The following is a 17,685-nucleotide window of genomic DNA, read 5'->3' as shown; positions in this document are numbered from 1 at the left end:
CGCCGTAGCATACGCCGGCGTTAGACGCAGAAGTATAAATCTGCCTTAAATTGCCAGTACTTTTTGTAAATTGGCTTAATTTTATTTATGTTATTTCTTATACAATATCATTTCACACTTATGAAATGTCAATAAAAGTCACTTTGTTGAACTCCAGAGTCAGCATTTCAGCATCAACAAGTCCCATAATGCAATTCATAACCAAAAATATATGGAAAAAAAACATGTAAATCAGAAAATACAGAACTAACAAATACTCTTTACAGTGTATTTTCATTTTGAAGGTTAACAAAAGACACCTGATGTGAAGTCAGTGCATGTTTATTAAAAGGCCAATTCACCCAAAACTGAAATTTGTCATCATTTACCCATCATTCACTTTTTCCAAACCTGACTTTCTTAAACACAAAAGGAAGATATTTAGAGGAATGCTGGAAACAGTATACTTCTACAGTACTTGTTTTTCCTAAGATTGCAGTCATTGAGGTTTTCCACTTGAGGCAGAGTAAATAGTGAGTAAATGATCATTTTTGGGTGAACTTTCTCCTTTTAAGACAGCTAAGATAAAGTAGGACCATAAATGTCAGTGGATTAATGATATTAATGATTTGAATACATTAAAACTGAAAGCAGTCAACATTTCCTGTCATTTTAATAGAAGCAAAAGGTTTCAAGACTGTAGATTCTGCTTGTCCATGTTGCAGAAGACTTTTTAGTTTTAAAGGGGACCTGTGATACCCCTTTTTACAAGATGTAAAGTAAGTCTCTGATGTTCGTAGATTGTGTGTAAATGTGAAGTTTCAGCTCAAAATTCCACACAAATAATATCAAAATACCACACTAATAATGTTTTATAACTCTTTGAAACTGACCCTTTTAGGCTTTGATCCTAATTGTGTGTTTTTGGAGACTGTCGCTTTAAATGCAAATGAGATTGTGTTTTTTCAAAAGAGGGCGGAGCTACAAATGCCTGCATGCCAGCATAGTGGCAGAGTCAAAGACAAGACTAATGTCCTATGCTAATGAGGGAGAGACGGTCACAAGTGGGCGTGGCTTTCCACCTCTGATGACACGTACAAAGAGAGAACGTGTTTCTGCAGACTGTTTTTATCAAGTGTGATTATAAACAAATATAATTAATACATTTTGATCATTAGAGGCTGGTTATATTCCTACACTGCTGTCACGGTACTGGGTTTAAACCCCTTGTAAAAGAGATTTTTGCATAATAGGTCCTCTTTAAAGTGACTTTGTTTAAGCAGTGCTACTGTACATGCATATTGAAAACAGACAAGAAAGCTTTTCTTATCCCTCGAAACAATCGCTGAATTTTGCTAATGTGACTGCACTGCTGTACTTACATGTCTCTCTCTCTCTCTCTCTCTCCCTCTTTGTACAGATCCAGCTCCTCTACTGGAGGCCACGCAGCAGCGTCTGGCTGAACTTCAGCGTTCGGCTCCTGAAGGTGATGCTCTGATCACTGAAGTCTCTGACCGCTGGAGAAGACGCCTGGAGTGCCTTGACAAAGCAGGTCAGAACATTTAAGTAATCTTTTCCCTTCTGTACTTTTAAAAATGTTTCTATAATTAGGTCTGACACATTTAAATGTCCTTTGAAGTGCTTTGAAATGTGCCTTTTTTATTCGGTGTTTGATGTAATCTCAACCAAAACATGAATAGAGGGCGGGATATAGTGTAGCTCCTCCCCTTTAAAAAAACAGCCAATAGTGTTTAGTTTTTTATCACAGTTCTGCCAGTGAAAGTGGTTGAAATCAAGCATGTCAAATGAAAAGCGTCTTGAAGGGGGCGGGGCCATGTCAGATGCTAGAGAGCATTCGATTGGTCAGAAGATTTGATGGGAAACTAAAGTATACGGTGACGTGAATAAAACCGTGTTGAATAAAAAAAAGTGTTGAATTCTTTAATCATCCATCAATAGGATTTCTGTGGAGTCCCTTAAGATGATGAAGACAACAATTCACAGCCATCAAAAATGTCTTTGTTTGTTGTGAATACACTCCCTCTAGTGGTGAAAATTGCCTATTGTTGAATTAAAGTGTTATCTGAGCTCTTCAAAGAGACAGTGGACTAGTTTGTTACAATGGATCTGTTAATTGGCTGTGTTTAGAACACACAGAGGAGGAGGGGCCTGTAACCGTGGAGACGGGAGAGGTGTCGACACAGAAGCCCCACATGATGACCCCAAACAGCACACAGACGGTCCAGGATGGAGACGCTCCATTGCAAAACCACCAGGAGCCGCTGCAAGGGTATGAGACCAACCTAGAAGTGCTTTTACTGTATACCACACTGTAATTATACATTTGTGAAGTTTACACTGCAAAATATGCTTTTCTTTCTTAGATTGTTTGTCTTGTTTTTAGTCCAAATATCTAAGAATATCTAAGAAAGGAAGTAAATCAGATATAGATCAGATATGTGACAATGCGACTGTCATGTAAACAGGCAAATTGGATTTATTGAGGCGTTCCGTTCTGTACATCATTGAACTTGCGACAATGTGGTGCTTCTCCGCGGTTTAATGACAGAAAGAAAGCGTGTGTGGAGATGCCGACGTGGTAAACAACAACAGAGGAAACATGGAGGAGGAAAGAAGTCAGTTGCCACATTTTGCTCCCACCAGACCTGAGATCTCTCTCATACCCATACATTCCTCTGAATGGTGGAGGACATCATAAAGCATAAAAACCATAAGCGCAAGCTGCGATGACGGCCCTTTCCCACCTCCGCCTCAAAATCATTTTAAAGTTGAGCGAACTTCGTGTTGTAACTTGCGGACTACACATAAAACAACTTTATTTTCTCCAACACCAGCGCGCACCCAGGCAAATGCTACATCTTCAACTACACACACATACATCAGGGCCATACCATTACATAAACTGTGTGGGGGTAAATCTGGACTGAACCATTCACTGCTTATACTACACTTCACATATTTCGCAGAGCTAAAAACAAGACAATTTCTTCCATCGTGGCTAGTGTGGCGCAGATGCTAGAACCCGCCATTATGCATGCGCGATATCGTAAATTGTATGGCAAGTGTAAACACATGATATCGGTCACAATTTAAACAACTTGTAAACAGACAGGCAACAAAATCAGATATAGGCAACAAATCAGAATTGGGCATCAAGACCTGGAAGTGTAAACAGGGCCTTTGAGTTGCTGTTGCCTTTTTATCAGCTGGAACCAGTCTGGCCATTCTCCTCTGAACTCTGGCATCAACAAGGCATTTGCGCCCACAGAACTGCCACTAACTAGATATGTTCTATTTTTCTGACCATTCTCTGTAAAACCTAAAGATGGTTGTATGTGAAAATCACAGTAGATCAGCAGTTTCTGAAATACTCAGACCAGCCCGTCTGGCAGCAACAACTATACCACATTAAATGCCTCCCTTAAATCCCCTTTCTTCCCCATTCTGATGCTCAGTTTGAACTGCAGCAGATCGTCTTGACCATGTTTACATGCCTAAATGCATTGAGTTGCTTCCATGTGATTGGCTGATTAGATATTTGCATTAAGGGCAGTTGGACAGGTGTACCTAATAAAGTGGCCGGTTAGTGTACATGAATTTTAGGTATGGTCATAGGATAACTAAGCTGTAGACAGTGTCGTATGGTATCTCACATCACACACAGTCTACTCTCCTCTAAATGTTCCGCATTTTGCATGTGTACACTGCAGAAGTTGTACGCTACTGTATCCTGACAGTGAATAAGATGTTTAATGAAGTCAGCTGTGGCTTTCCAGACATCTACAGAGCAGCTTCCTCATTTCTCAGCGGGGTTTCAGTCACTTGTGTTTTCCACAGGGAGGAGGAGGACCAATCAGACGCTCCGCTGCCTGTCAGACTGGACCAGGCCGAGCTCCGCATCAAAGCGCTTCAGTCATGTAAGATCACATCAAAACACTCAGGTCATCACGAGGCTTCATCTGAGGTCAGAGGTCAATGATTGCTGCTGTTTCTGCTTCTCACAGCGCTGAGCACGGCACGGACGGAGCTGCAGGAGCTCAGATGTAAATACGACCAGGAGAAAGCAGAAAAGTAAGACGCCGCCGAAAATATCCTGGTGTTTCTTGTGTTTATTCTCTAGTGTGTGTGTGTGTGTCCCGATTTGGCGGTTTCATGTTTGGTTTGTCATTACAAAGCGACTCATCTGATGTGGAACAGGAGCTTTAAACATTGAGGATCGGTTTACTGCACACAAATCCAGTGTTTACATGCTGGTTTTGAGGGTTTTAGACTTTTCAGTGTTCAACCTTCTCTAATGAAACCATTATAACCAGATGACAAGAGTTTAAAACAAAAAATAAACTCTCAAAAAGCCACAAATGGCAGATTGTTTTTTAGTTTGTCATGAACACAGGGTGATTTACCATAGTACAGTTGTGCGTTTACTAGGGATGTAACGGTATTGTAAATACCGTCATACCGCAATATTAATTTTTTTCGATATTATCGAAGTCGCATGACTCGGTAAAACTATAGGTCTTCTGAGAAAATTTGCTCAGGCAAATGAAGCGAACGGGACGTAGCTGAAACTACATTTCCCATCAGCCCAGGCGTGGCCATAATCCTTTGCCGTCTGTTGTCGCTACAGATCCAGTAATGCGGAAATGGAGTGTGCTGCTAGTAGCGGAGATGAAAAAAAGATGGAAATGATCGAAACTAAAGCGGGTGTTGTCGCCGCGCGCGTGCTGAATAGCGGTGTTGTCGCGCGCGTTCTGATCAGCTGTGTTGTGGCGCGCGTATTGTAAAGCGCCGAGGGGGGGTTGAGCGCGCATATTCAAGAGAGGTGTTGTCGCGCGCCTACTGAAGGGCTGGATTGGACGGAGGTTGTGTCGCGTCGCGGGGGCACTTTTGATCGTTTTGGAAGGGCATTTTCTATCCAAGACTAAAAAGGGCATGCGCACTGCACAGGTTGAGCCCTATGTGTGCACGTGCCTGCAAGTTGGGGAATACGACTAATAACAGTCATGGGGACTGCAGAAACACAGCACACTGTTCAGATTGATGCAGACATTGACTTGTACCGCAAAGAGATCTCTATCTCACTCATGGTTTGTCTTCTCAAGTGGGGGAAAGACAATGCACAACGTTACCCCACTGCTGTCAACATGGGCCAAGTCATATCTCTCTTGTCCCAGAAACCTCAGTCCCAAATAAGAGGGGTTTTTCTGTTGCAGGGGACATTGTAAATACCCAGAGATACCAGCTTTTACCAGATTATATTTATATGATAATTTTCCTTAAAACCCATCTCTATCTAAGTGAGTGAGTGATTAAATGTTGAATGTGATGAGTTTTCAACAATACTAAATTGAAACTTTATTTTTTTACATGGTTTAATAATTTTTTGTTATTAAAATGGAAGTTAGTGTTTCAAAGCTTACAGATAGATGGCTAATTTGTATGTCATTGACACTTTTGGCACTTTTTTGGAGTATTTTCAAAAGTTTTTTTTTTCCTGTAAATGATTCAATAAATACCGTACCGTGACATTCATACCGAGGTATTACCGAACCGTGAAATTCTGATACCGTTACATCCTTAGCGTTTATATTAGATTAATCAGTACCAAAGCCAAAACTGGAACTAATCTAACAAAATAACTTACAATAGTCCAAACATTAGTACATTCAAATGAATATGTTGTGGAAAAATATTAAATAAAGTGGAACATTAGTTTGTCATTTATTTTTTATAGGATGCTTTACAATAATATAGTTGTGCATATACATTAGATTAACCAGTACCAAAGCCAAAACTGGAGATCAGGCACGTGCACACATAGGGCTCAACCTGTAACAGAAAGTGCCCTTGCAAAATGATCTGAAGTGCCCTCGTGACATGACCCCCCCCCAAAAAAAGGCAGATCTCTGCTCTTTTTATTAATGTGTGTGCATGTGTTATTTTTATTTTATGTATATTTATGCAGTTGCTTTGACAATTCTTGGTGCTAATGTTGTTGTGGTTTGTTTTGTTTTAATTCTCCTCCTTGGGGGTGGGACTGGGGGTTTTTGAGCGTTCTTGTTTACTCTTAGTTATTGTTAAAAAAAAACGTGTAAATTATTGATAGTGTGGTAATTTTTTATTTTTTTGTAGACTAGACAAAAACAAATAAAAATTTAAAAATAAATAAAAGCATAATCTGATGGGTAGGATAAAATGTCAGGACATCGGGCATTGGCTAGATGGATCATTCATTCATTCATTTTCTTTTCGGCTTAGTCCCTTTATTAATCTGGGTTCGCAACAGTGGAATGAACCGCCAACTTATCCAGCAAGTTTTGTTTTACACAGCCGATGCCCTTCCAGCTGCAACCCATCTCTGGGAAACATCCACACACACATTCCAACACACACTTATACACTACGGACAATTTAGCCCACCTAATACACCTGTACCGCATGTCTTTGGACTGTAGGGGAAACCAGAGCACCTGGAGGAAACCCACGTGAACACAAGGAGAACATGCAAACTCTACACAGAAACTGGCAAACATCAATACACACTTATTTACACACAGACACACTGCGGACAATTTAGCTTATTCAATTCACCTATACCGCATGTTTTTTGGGCTTGTGGGGGAAACCGAACCACCCAGAGGAAACCCACATGAGCATAGAAAGAACATGCAAACTCCATACAGAAATGCCAACTGACCCAGCCGGGGCTCAAACCAGCGACCTTCTTGCTGTGAGGCGATTGTGCCACCCACTACTCCAGGGGTTTTCAAAGTGTGAGGCGCGCCTCCCCTGGGGGGCGCCAGAGCATGTCAGGGGAGGCGCGGGAAGAAATATAATACAATAAAAATATAATTATTAAGTTTAATTATTATATGTATTTTTTATTATATTTAAACGTTTTAATTAAATAAAGCAAAAAAAAAAATAATACGTCAAATATAAGAAAACCTTTTTTACCCAGAAGGCCATAGCTGTGAATTCGCTTCTGTTTGGCAAGCCCGCCAATACAGGTAAATGCCTGCTAATACAATGGGTCGGTTTCTGAGACCCCCCGATTCAAAGCTGTAATGAAGTTCACAGCCCTTTGGCCGCCGGGAAGAAGGAGGCGGAGAACCGACGCAGTTTTAAAATGATTTATTAATAACAAAACAATTTTATTAATAAACCACAAATTAATAAACCAAAACAAACGGACAGCAGCTCATCACGGAGACTGCCGTCAAACTGAAAGCAAAAGTAAAATATGTCCGGGTCCGGTCCTCTCTCGGCTTCCTCTGCCCTTGTTCCTCCTTTTATGATCCAGAGCTCCTTCCGTGGGATCCGAGGCAGGTGCGCACCGCAGGTGTATCCACTTACGCGATGGCCTCACTCCGTTCCCACGGCTCTCGGCCACGCCCCCTCACCACAAAAGCCTTCAAGTTCAGGGCTTAGACCCAAAAGACGACGATATGATGATCAGTATTTGAGTTTATGATTTACGTGGACAGGACCAGCTAATGAACCACGACCTTTATGTGTGGTTTGTCAAAATATTTTGGCTAATGACAGCATGAGACCCGCTAAACTTCGACTGTTTTGACTGGGATGGACAGTTCTTGGATCTGTTCTATTCATATTGAACCATCATCCTAGTTTTAAAAACGTTATATTAAAATACTTGTTATTACTCTAAATAATTGCACTTTCATGCAAATGATGATAAAAGTTAGTTAACAGTCTGACATCTGTCTGTGTCTTTATATATATATATATATATATATATATATATATATATATATATATATATATATATATATATATATATATATATATATATATATATATATATATGTGTGTGTGTGTGTGTGTGTGTGTGTGTGTGTGTGTGTGTTTGGGAGGAGGGGGGCGCCAATGGATAAGTTGTGTCAAAAGGGAGGCCCACTGTCTTAGACTTTGAAAAACCCTGCACTACGCCATCGTGCTGCCCCAAGATGGATTAAAAAATGGTAAAACTCTAGGAGAGTTGTAAAATGATCCTGCTTTCAAGTGTTTCTTTAAACTCGTGACAGACTGAGAATCGTAGGCCACACTTGCTCACGAATCCACTGAACGCCGTCGCTCTCCTCGCACTAAATTTCTCTGATTGTGCTCTTAAAGTGAATCTGGTCTAATTGAGAAGGTATCTTTGTTTAGCGCAACCTCCGAGACTCACATGTTTAATCAATCTTTCACTTCTCTTTATTCGCTGCCTCTCCACCTTTTGAAAATCAACTCCCTGATGGCTGAGAGGAAACTGTTGAACTTCAAACAAACCTTATGAATAATCTCCCCGAGACGCTATTCAAATGAGAGCTCTCTGATTGTGAGCGCGCGCGAGTGTGTGTGTGTGTGTGTGTGTGGGCATGATGGGATACGTTGATGCCGAACGCGGCGCTAGATAAGATATGACTCACTCGACTCTAATGACAGCAAACCTTGCATTTTACTGACTTCAGTGACTCCCTTAAGAACTTTTGAACTTGTTGGTTTATTTATTTCTGCCATTTGTGGCTTTCTCTGGAGAGCAGCGTAAGGACACTTTTAGGCACTAAGCCCCTGTGTAAATACAATAGTCGCGTTTTCGAGACTGTCAAGTTTATTATAATCCTCCTAGAAATGTATAATATCCTGGAAAAAAAGCATGGATTAAATCTGGTGTGGAGTATACTGTTAATTCTAGTTTATCAAGTCACTCAGGGTGAAGCAGTGGCGCTGTAGGTAGTGCTGTCGCCTCACAGCAAAGAAGGTCGCTGGTTCAAGCCTCGGCTCAGATGGCGTTTCTGTGTGGAGTTTGTATGTTTTTCCTGCGTTCTCGTGGGTTTCCTCTGGGTGCTCCGGTTTCCCCCACAGTCCAAAGTCATGCGGTACAGGTGAATTGGGTAGGCTAAATTGTCCGTAGTTGTAACGACGGGGAGTGATACCAACAACAGAAGGTAGGATCCAAATGCAGGTTTAATCGTAGTCAGGCAAGCAATGGTCAATACAGGTGTAAACAGGTATATTGAGACAGTCCAGAATCGTAGTCGAATAACAGGCAAGGAGGTCAGAAGGCAGGCGGCAAACAAGGACAAAAGGATAAACTAGGCTAAGGTCAAAACACGGAAAAACAAGACAAGTAAAACGCGTTGTAGTGTTACTATTACAGTTAACAAGACTCAGCAACGTGTGTGGAAAAGAGGGGTTTAAATTGTCCAAATAATCATTGTGTGAGTGGCTTCAGCTGTTAGAGTTTAATCAGTCTGGATCTTGAACCGGTTGTGTGTGTGTGTGGCCTGACTGGGAGTCCAAAACATGGCAGATATGTAGTTCAAGGAGTGTGAATGTTTACCAGCGACCTCTGGTGGTTAGCGATCGCTGGTAATCATGACAGTAGTGCACGAGTGTGTGTGTGAATGTGTGTGTGTGGATGTTTCCCAGAGATGGGTTGCGGCTGGAAGGGCATCGCTGTGTAAAAAAAACTTGCTGGATAAGTTGGCGGTTCATTCCGCTGTGGCGACCCCAGATTAATAAAGGGACTAAGCCGACAAGAAAACGAATGAACGAAGTCACCCAGAATCTCAAACTTCATCTTAGCGGATTAATTCTGGCAATGAATCCAGCTTTCTGAATTGATCAAGGACCCATTAAATCGTTTCGTTTGTCGTGTCGCACCAAAAATGATGCTACAAATGTTACTTTTTAGATTTGTGAGACATGTTAGTTTATGATCCATTTATTGTTGTGAAAATTTATACATTTTAATTGAAATTGATGTAAATTATTGTAGGTCAATCATAGCTGGACAATAATTCGCTATCAATATATATCGTGATAGATTTTTTTTTCAATAACGGTGATATGATTTTTAAACCATTTGCGGTATTTCGATATAAATTTGCATATATATGTTTTATTGGTCCCACTTTATAGTCGCTTATACCTGTGAACTTACATGGTAACTAGATGTGTATGTAGTATGTAACTACACTGTATGTACACAATGGTACATAGTATTTACTTGTGTAATACCGGTGTAACTACACACATGTAACAACACACAATAGTATGTGTAAGTTCAAATGTGTAACAGGACATTGGTAACAACACTAAACAAGTATTAAACATTCATAACATGAATTACATAAGTGCATTGTGTAACAACAATATGTACTTGCAGGTGTTTTCCCACGTCCACAGCTGTTTGCATACCATGTACTTCTAAACACGGTATTAGAATAAGAATGGCAGAACTAATGCGACATTAGAAGGTTTCACCTTGTGATACCAGTGTAATTACAGGGTAAATTCTCAGGAACTGTCCACTCAATATAAAGTGTAAAATGGTCTCAAATTACTGTGTAATATATAAAACCTAAGCCTTTGTGCAACTGTTTAACAACAGCAAACTTCTGCCAAAAAAGTGTGTAGAAATATACAAATGCCTAAAGTAAATAGTAGAATCACATCAGTAATTCACATTAAAAGGGTAGTTTACCAAAGATTGTGTTATTAATGTCATGTTACACATTTAAACTTATTCAGTGTGTTGTTACATGTGTGTAGTTAATCCAGTAATACACAGGTAAATAGTATGTACCAGTATGTACATACACTGTAATTACATACTTCTTACACATCTAGTTATCGTGTAAGTTCACAGGTATAAGCGACACTTAATATAAAGTGGGACCATTTTATTATATATAAGATCTTATACGTTGTATCATTTGTCACTGATTGACTTTCCGTGCTCATCTGTCAAAAAGAGCGTGATGTCACTTGCGTGATGACGTACATCACTGACATGCTGCCAGCGCTCAGCAGTTCGCTCCGTCGCAGAAAGTTTTTGCTACAAGGCTAAGCTGAAGGCCGCTGTGCTCATTGGAACTTTTAGAGCAGCAGAAATGTTTCTGTAAGCTTCCCCAGCCTTGTGCCTCGAGGCAATCCTGTCTCGGAGGTCTACAGACAATTCCTTTGTCTTCATGCTTGGTTTGTGCTTTGACATGCACTGTCAACCCTGGGAGCTTATATAGACAGGTGAATGCCTTTTCAAATTATGTCCAGTCAGCTGAATTGACCACAGGTGAACTCCAATGAAGCTGCTGAAACATCTCAAGAATGATCAGTGGAAACAGAATGTACCTCAATTCAGAGCAGGGGTGCCCAAACTCGGTTTTGGAGGGCCAGTGTCCTGCAAAGTTTTGTTCCAACCCCAATCAGACTTACCTGAACAAGCTAATCAAGCTCTTAAGCTGCGGTCACACTGGGCTTTTTTTCCCATAGACTTCCATTCATATGCCCGCTAATGCGTCAGACCGGAAACTTGACGCAGGGTTATGTGTCAAGTTTTGCAGGTTGCTGCCGTGCAAAGTTCAAGCTTGGTGAACTCTGACCTGCGAAATTGCATCACATGACTGCGTGAGACCAACCGAGGATCAAAACATGACCTCTCTGGACAGAAGTTTAAAACATGGAGCAATCACTCGCTTTTTTAATGCCTAATAATCTTGTTTATTCCCGCCCCTTTTCGCAGCGCCGCATGACAGAATTTCGCATGCTCAAACTCTAATGTGACCGCAGCTTTACTAGGCTCTCTAGAAACATCCTTGCAGGTGTGTTGAGGAAAGTTGGAGCTGAAATTTGCAGGACGCCGGCCCTCCAGGACCGAGTTTGGACACCCCTGATTTAGAGCTTGACTGTAAAGGCTGTAAATACTGATGTACATGTGATTTTTCAGGTTTTTAATTTTTCATAAATTTGCAACAATTTTAAAAACTCTTTTCACATTGTCATCATGGGGTATTGTGTGTAGAATGTTGAGGAAATAAATGAATTTAATCAATTTTTGAATAAGACTGTAACATAAACAAATGTGGAAAAAGTGAAGCGCTATCAATACTTTCCAGATGCGCTGCATATATAATTACTAGATTTTTTTTATTTATTTTTCTTTTAGAGTTAAAATGTTAATTATTTACATTGTAAAGAGCCTAATATTAAATGCAACGTTTAATTTTTATATTCCTAAACTATAATTTGTTTTTAGTGAAATTGTTGCATTAAAATTATTTAACCAGCCAACCTACTGTATATTAAACCATCATTTTGTTTTACAGCAACTGTAAAGAATTACACAATTTATACAATAACTGTGTGTAACTTGTATTTTACCAAACTAGAAAGTACAAACTATTATTATATTATTAGCTATTATTAAACTATTATTAAAGCAATAACTATTATTATTTGTTCTTTTATCTGTCGCTGTGGCCAGGATTCTGACTAGAACCAGGAAATCAGAGCACATCACACCTGTCCTCAGGTCTCTACACTGGCTCCCAGTTACAATCAGAATAGAGTTTAAAGTATTATTACTGGTTTATAAATCACTAAATGGCCAAGGACCTCAATACATTACAGATATGCTGACTAAATACGAACCTAACAGATCTCAGATCTTTAGGATCATATAAACTAGAAGTTCCAAGAGTTCAGTCAAAGCAGGGTGAACCAGCTTTCAGCCACTACGCCCCCCGCTGCTGGAATCAGCTTCCAGAAATGATCAGATGTGCTCCAACATTAGGCACATTCACATCAAGACTGAAAGCACATCTGTTCAGCTGTGCCTTTACTGAATGAGCACTGTGCTACGTCTGACAGATCGCTCTAATGTGTCTTTCTTGTCTTTTTCAGTATCTTATAACATTTTAACACATTTATATTTGTTTTATCTATTTTTTAATCTTATTTTTATCATTTTTATTTTTATTATTTGTTTTCATTTTCTTACACTTGTCTCTTTTATTCTTGTTTATGTAAAGCACTTTGAATTGCCACTGTGTTTGAAATGTGCTATATAAATAAACTTGCCTTGCCTTTTTATTCTCTTTACCTTGACAAATACCTCACTAACTCTAGTTTTTAAAAATAAAATTGAGATCAATTGTTTTATATTTGTGTTGTCTGTAACTCTACTGATATTGTATGTGAAATAATGTGGTTTTTGATTGTAGGTTGCCTTTTTTAATCAGATGAAGATTAGCCCCTACAGTTTTTACTGTTGATTAATAAGCGTTGTCCCTGTTAAATAAATTCAATACATTTATTTTTAAAGACTAAAGTTATATAATAACTGTGACTAACTTGTATCTCACCAATCTAAAAAGTACATCTGCAACATTTGCTCAGTTCATCAGCATTAAAGTGTGTGTGTGATGGCATGTGTGTGTGTTAACTGCTTGTGTTGTGTCTTCCAGACTGGAGGAGATGTGTGCGCTAATGGCGAACTTGGAGAAGGCCAACCAGGTGAGTGCGATGGCCTCCTCTCAGCCTCTGATTGAGACGCCGCGTCTTCAGGATAATCACCTTCGTAATCAAGCTCCGGGTTTAATTAGACGCCCCTGCAGCCCCTCGCTCACGCAGGCCGTGATTAGCCGCGCTCTTACCCATGATGCCGTGCGGCGGCGGCGGAGGACAGGAGATGCTGAGACGAGAGCGATGTGGCGATGTGACGAGGAGGGCTGTTAGTTACCTCATTGCGCTGATTGCTTCCCTTTTTTTCCACTGTGATTCGCTTTTTCTCCCTTCGCCAGCAGCTCTTAGATAAATGATTCGAAAATGAGTCATTAATTAGCAGGCCGAGTGTGACAGAGCAGGTAAACAGTTTGAGAAGAAAGTGCCTGCGAGTAAACACGCGCCTCAGCAGAACCGAGCTGTTTTTACCTGCCGATGCGTCTCGGCACCTGTAAATCTCCGCTGATTGGGCTTTGGAGGGCGTTCTGGCGCCGTTCGGCATGATTGTTCATTTGATTCGGGAACTCTGGGAATGTTTGGGGCTTGATTTGTATTGATGCCCGAATTGGCTTGTGCTGTATTTTGCAGCAGGGTGATATAAACCTGCTAAACTGTATCTGGAACATCAGACAGCTCTTTAGTTTCAGTCGTGTATTACTAGAATACTGCAATAAACCGTTTACATTTACTCCTTTAGCAGACAATTTTATATAAAGCGACTCACAAATGAGAATATACAGTAAAAAAGGCACTTTAAATCACCAGAGGAGCAAGGCTATAATAGTTTTTTCATTAGTTTTAGTTTTTATTTAGTTTTGACTTTTTGTTTTTAAATTTATTTAGTTTTAATTAGTTTTTAGAGGCAGATTTATTCGTTTTATTACTTTTTATTTAGAAATTGCTTCGTTTTAGTGTTAGTTTTACATTTTTGTTTGTCATTTTTTTGCAGGATATTTGTTAGGTGCAAGATTCAAAATCATCAAAATAAATATTATATTATAAAAACTCAACCAAAGATTGTCACGTATAAAAGAATGTTCAGGTGAATCCAAGTGTGAGTTAACAAAAAATAATATTTATTGACAGGCAAACAATAAGCACGGAATGAACGTAGTGCTAGTGCTAGGAGAGACCGGGCAGGAAACACTCCTCAGATCCCGAAAACACTCCTCAGATCCTGAGCACAGACAGAATAACACACATAAGCACACGTAACGAATTGACAAAGACACACCGAAAACGTGGCCCATATATAGGCCCGAATATGAGCCTCAGCTGGCGGGCTCATCAAGCCAGCTGAGTGCCGTCATCACACGTGATCAAAACAGATACACGTGGAGAACAAAAACAAAACCACATGATCAAACAGACACTCTGAAAGAGCGCACAAACCTGCAACCGTGACAAAGATAGGCTACTTTTTTGACTCTACAATCTACCCATCCTCAAATTCAAATACAACAGCCCACAAGATAGCAGCCCAAAGTACAATAGAGTTAAATTGTTAATTATTTACACTGTAAAGAGCCTAATATGAAAACTAAAATGTAAAATAATTGTCGTTAACTGAAATAAAAATAAAAACGAGAGTTTTTTCAAAAACTAGAACTAACTGAAGCTGTATTGGGTACATACAAAACTAACTGAAACTAACTAGAACAGTGGTTCTCAAACTGTGGTACGTGTACCACTAGTGGTACCCGGACTTACTTCTAGTGGTACGCGGAGGAATCACTAAGTAACTAAAGAAAAAATGTATACAATTTTAATCTTTTGATGCATACGATAACACGGATGTGGTCAAAATTGGCTGTTCTCTTAAAGACTATGATCAAAGTACTGTGCTTAGAATGTTTACTTTAGTGCAGCGAGTCATCATCAGCTGCTAGAAATCATTCCATATAAGGCAGAACTACAGAAAGAGGTGCGTGGTGCTTGCAGAGCAGATACTAGAGCAGTGGTCCCCAACCCTTAGGCCACAGACTGATACCGGTCTATAGATCAATTAGTACCGAACAATCATTTATTTATAATTTTTTTTTAGTTTGAAAAATGACTGTATTCTCTTGTTACATCTTAGTCACTTAAGCATCAAAATTTAACCCACAGGCAAGAAAAATGAGTAGGAACTGCAGCATGACGCGCTTGCGTATTCCAGGCGTACGCAGTTGAAAACATCTTAACTATTCAGAATGCCGATCCGCAAGTCACATGGTCAAGTTGTCAAATTACATAAATATGGATATGCCTCGTTTTTGAGCTGTGCATTGCTGTAGCTGCTTAATTTGGCCAACTACGCTACTTTATTTCAATACTGGTCATTTTAGTGGTACTTGGAGAGACTTTTTTTTTTTTTGAGGTGGTACTTGGTGAAAAACGTTTGAGAACTACTGAACTAGAGTTATAGCAAAAACCTCCTTCGTTTTCGTTAGAAATCTGAATTTCCCATCACCAGGCTAGAATTAATAATTCAGAGGCTCCTGGGCACAATGTCTTGTAGGCCCCCTAAAGCCGCACCCCATAGTTGACATAAAAAAATAATATTAATATAATATTTGTTAAATAAAATTTAATTATAATGTGTTGCCCACATTTTTTAAATAAATGATATACAGTACATATATTTCTAGTCTACAAAAATGTAACTTATTTTTAAAGCAGTTTAAACACACTTTGAAAAAAAATACTAATACTGAAGCAGTACTAAAATGTATAACTTCTACAAACTTATAATGCACATGATTTGGATAGCACCTCTCCAATCCAGTTCTAGGAATCTTAAATCTTGCACCTAACAAATATCCTCATTTAGAAAAAAAAAAACTAAAAACTAATACTAAAACTAATAAAAACTAAACTAAAACTAAGACATTTTTAAAATATAGAAACTAATAAAAACTAAGAAATACGTCTCTAAAACTAATTAAAACTAACTGAATTTGAAAACAAAAAGTTAAAAGGAAATAGAAACTAAAACTAACGAAAAATCCAAAACTATTATAACCTTGGAATAGAGTATGTCACATACAGGTGGTTTGTCAAGCCCACTCACCTGAGTGATGCACTTTCAGAATTGCACAGTGTTTTCCAAGAAGTATGTTTGTAAGTTGGTGTCTGGTGCATATGAAGAGGAAGAGAGTAGTTTTCAGTGAATTTATTATAACTAGAAGGATTAGGATTATGGCTTCTGCTGCAGCAATGGTACAGCAGCAAAGTTCCTAATTATTACACCAGAACGAGAATAAAGTTCATAGCCAAATCAGCCTAGAAAATAGCAACTTTTCATTCTCCATCAGTATTAGTACACAATGTAACTACAGACAAGTCAAGCTCCTTAAATAGGAAAATTATTGAAAATCTTTTTTTGAATTTTTTGAGCGAGATGCTAATGGTCTAATCCAATTCAATGATTTATGCTAAGCTAAAAGTGCTCCCGCCAGATCCGGAGATCAGCTGAATGGGTTAAAAATGGTTTAATTCAACCGTTTAACTCTAGTATAGCTGTAAAATGATCATATTTTCAGAAAAAAAAAAGTTGTGTTCTTTTAATGGTGGCCAAAAAAAAGATATGCTAAAAATGTTTGTAAGTAATTGTGTTGCAAGCAAAACAAGCAAACAAAAAAATGAATCTCTTAAAATAACAGATTGCAATGATACATTTTGACACTATTGACGCTACATTTCTGTTTATAAATGTGTGAATGCCATCGTGTTAGATAGAACATATCAAAGCAAGTGTCATCTGCACTCAAACGCTGCAGGAGCTGTTCTCAGAACCGCGTCCTCATGGGAAGTTCCTGTGTACGATTCGGGAAGTCATAATTATGTTTCTCATTCAAATGATTTAGGTCTTAAAGTAAAAAAAAGGATGTGTTTGGGAAATTCATATCTCTTTTCTGCTTTTGGCTTACAGACAAAGGAAAAACTATTTTTAATAATGCTAACCCTCCAAAGCATCTTTTTTGTGCAGGTTTATTGAAGCTGTAGGCAAACAAATCTAAAAACAAACCTGAAAAAAAACATAGGTTTGCGTGTGTAATGTGTCATTTTGATCAAATTTATATAGCTGAAGAATTTAACTCTGATTAAATGTTATCTTTATCCTGACTACCTGGATGGACGGATGGATGGATGGATAGATAGATAGATAGATAGATAGACAGACAGACAGACAGACAGACAGACAGACAGACAGACAGACAGACAGAAAGACGGACGGACGGATGGACGGACGGATGGACAAACGGACGGACGGACGGATGGATGGATGGATGGATGGATGGATGGATGGATAGATGGATGGCTGGATGGACGGATGGATGAAAAGATGGATGAGTAGATAGATAGATAGATAGATTAGATAGATAGATAGATAGATAGATAGATAGATAGATA

General features: G+C 39.1%; 2 protein-coding genes across 5 annotated transcripts in view; one reads left to right on the top strand and one right to left on the bottom strand.

The window, feature by feature from the left end:
* Positions 1–17,685, bottom strand: part of gcn1 (GCN1 activator of EIF2AK4) — a 779,792-nt gene that overhangs the window by 185,393 nt on the left and 576,714 nt on the right. The gene's annotated exons all lie outside the window — the stretch shown is intronic.
* The window catches only part of cux2b (cut-like homeobox 2b), a 339,662-nt gene that overhangs the window by 284,417 nt on the left and 37,560 nt on the right, over positions 1–17,685 (top strand). For all 4 annotated transcript variants that reach the window (XM_009303733.5, XM_073910044.1, XM_073910043.1 and 1 more), the window contains 5 exons: positions 1,400–1,531; positions 2,128–2,269; positions 3,838–3,917; positions 4,005–4,071; positions 13,254–13,302. In XM_009303733.5, coding sequence (XP_009302008.2) covers positions 1,400–1,531; positions 2,128–2,269; positions 3,838–3,917; positions 4,005–4,071; positions 13,254–13,302 — 470 coding nt within the window. The remainder of the gene's footprint in view (positions 1–1,399; positions 1,532–2,127; positions 2,270–3,837; positions 3,918–4,004; positions 4,072–13,253; positions 13,303–17,685) is intronic.

This window comes from Danio rerio, chromosome 8 (assembly GCF_049306965.1).
Source record: "Danio rerio strain Tuebingen ecotype United States chromosome 8, GRCz12tu, whole genome shotgun sequence".
Taxonomy (NCBI): domain Eukaryota; kingdom Metazoa; phylum Chordata; class Actinopteri; order Cypriniformes; family Danionidae; genus Danio; species Danio rerio.
This window is presented reverse-complemented; position numbering and strand designations above follow the sequence as displayed.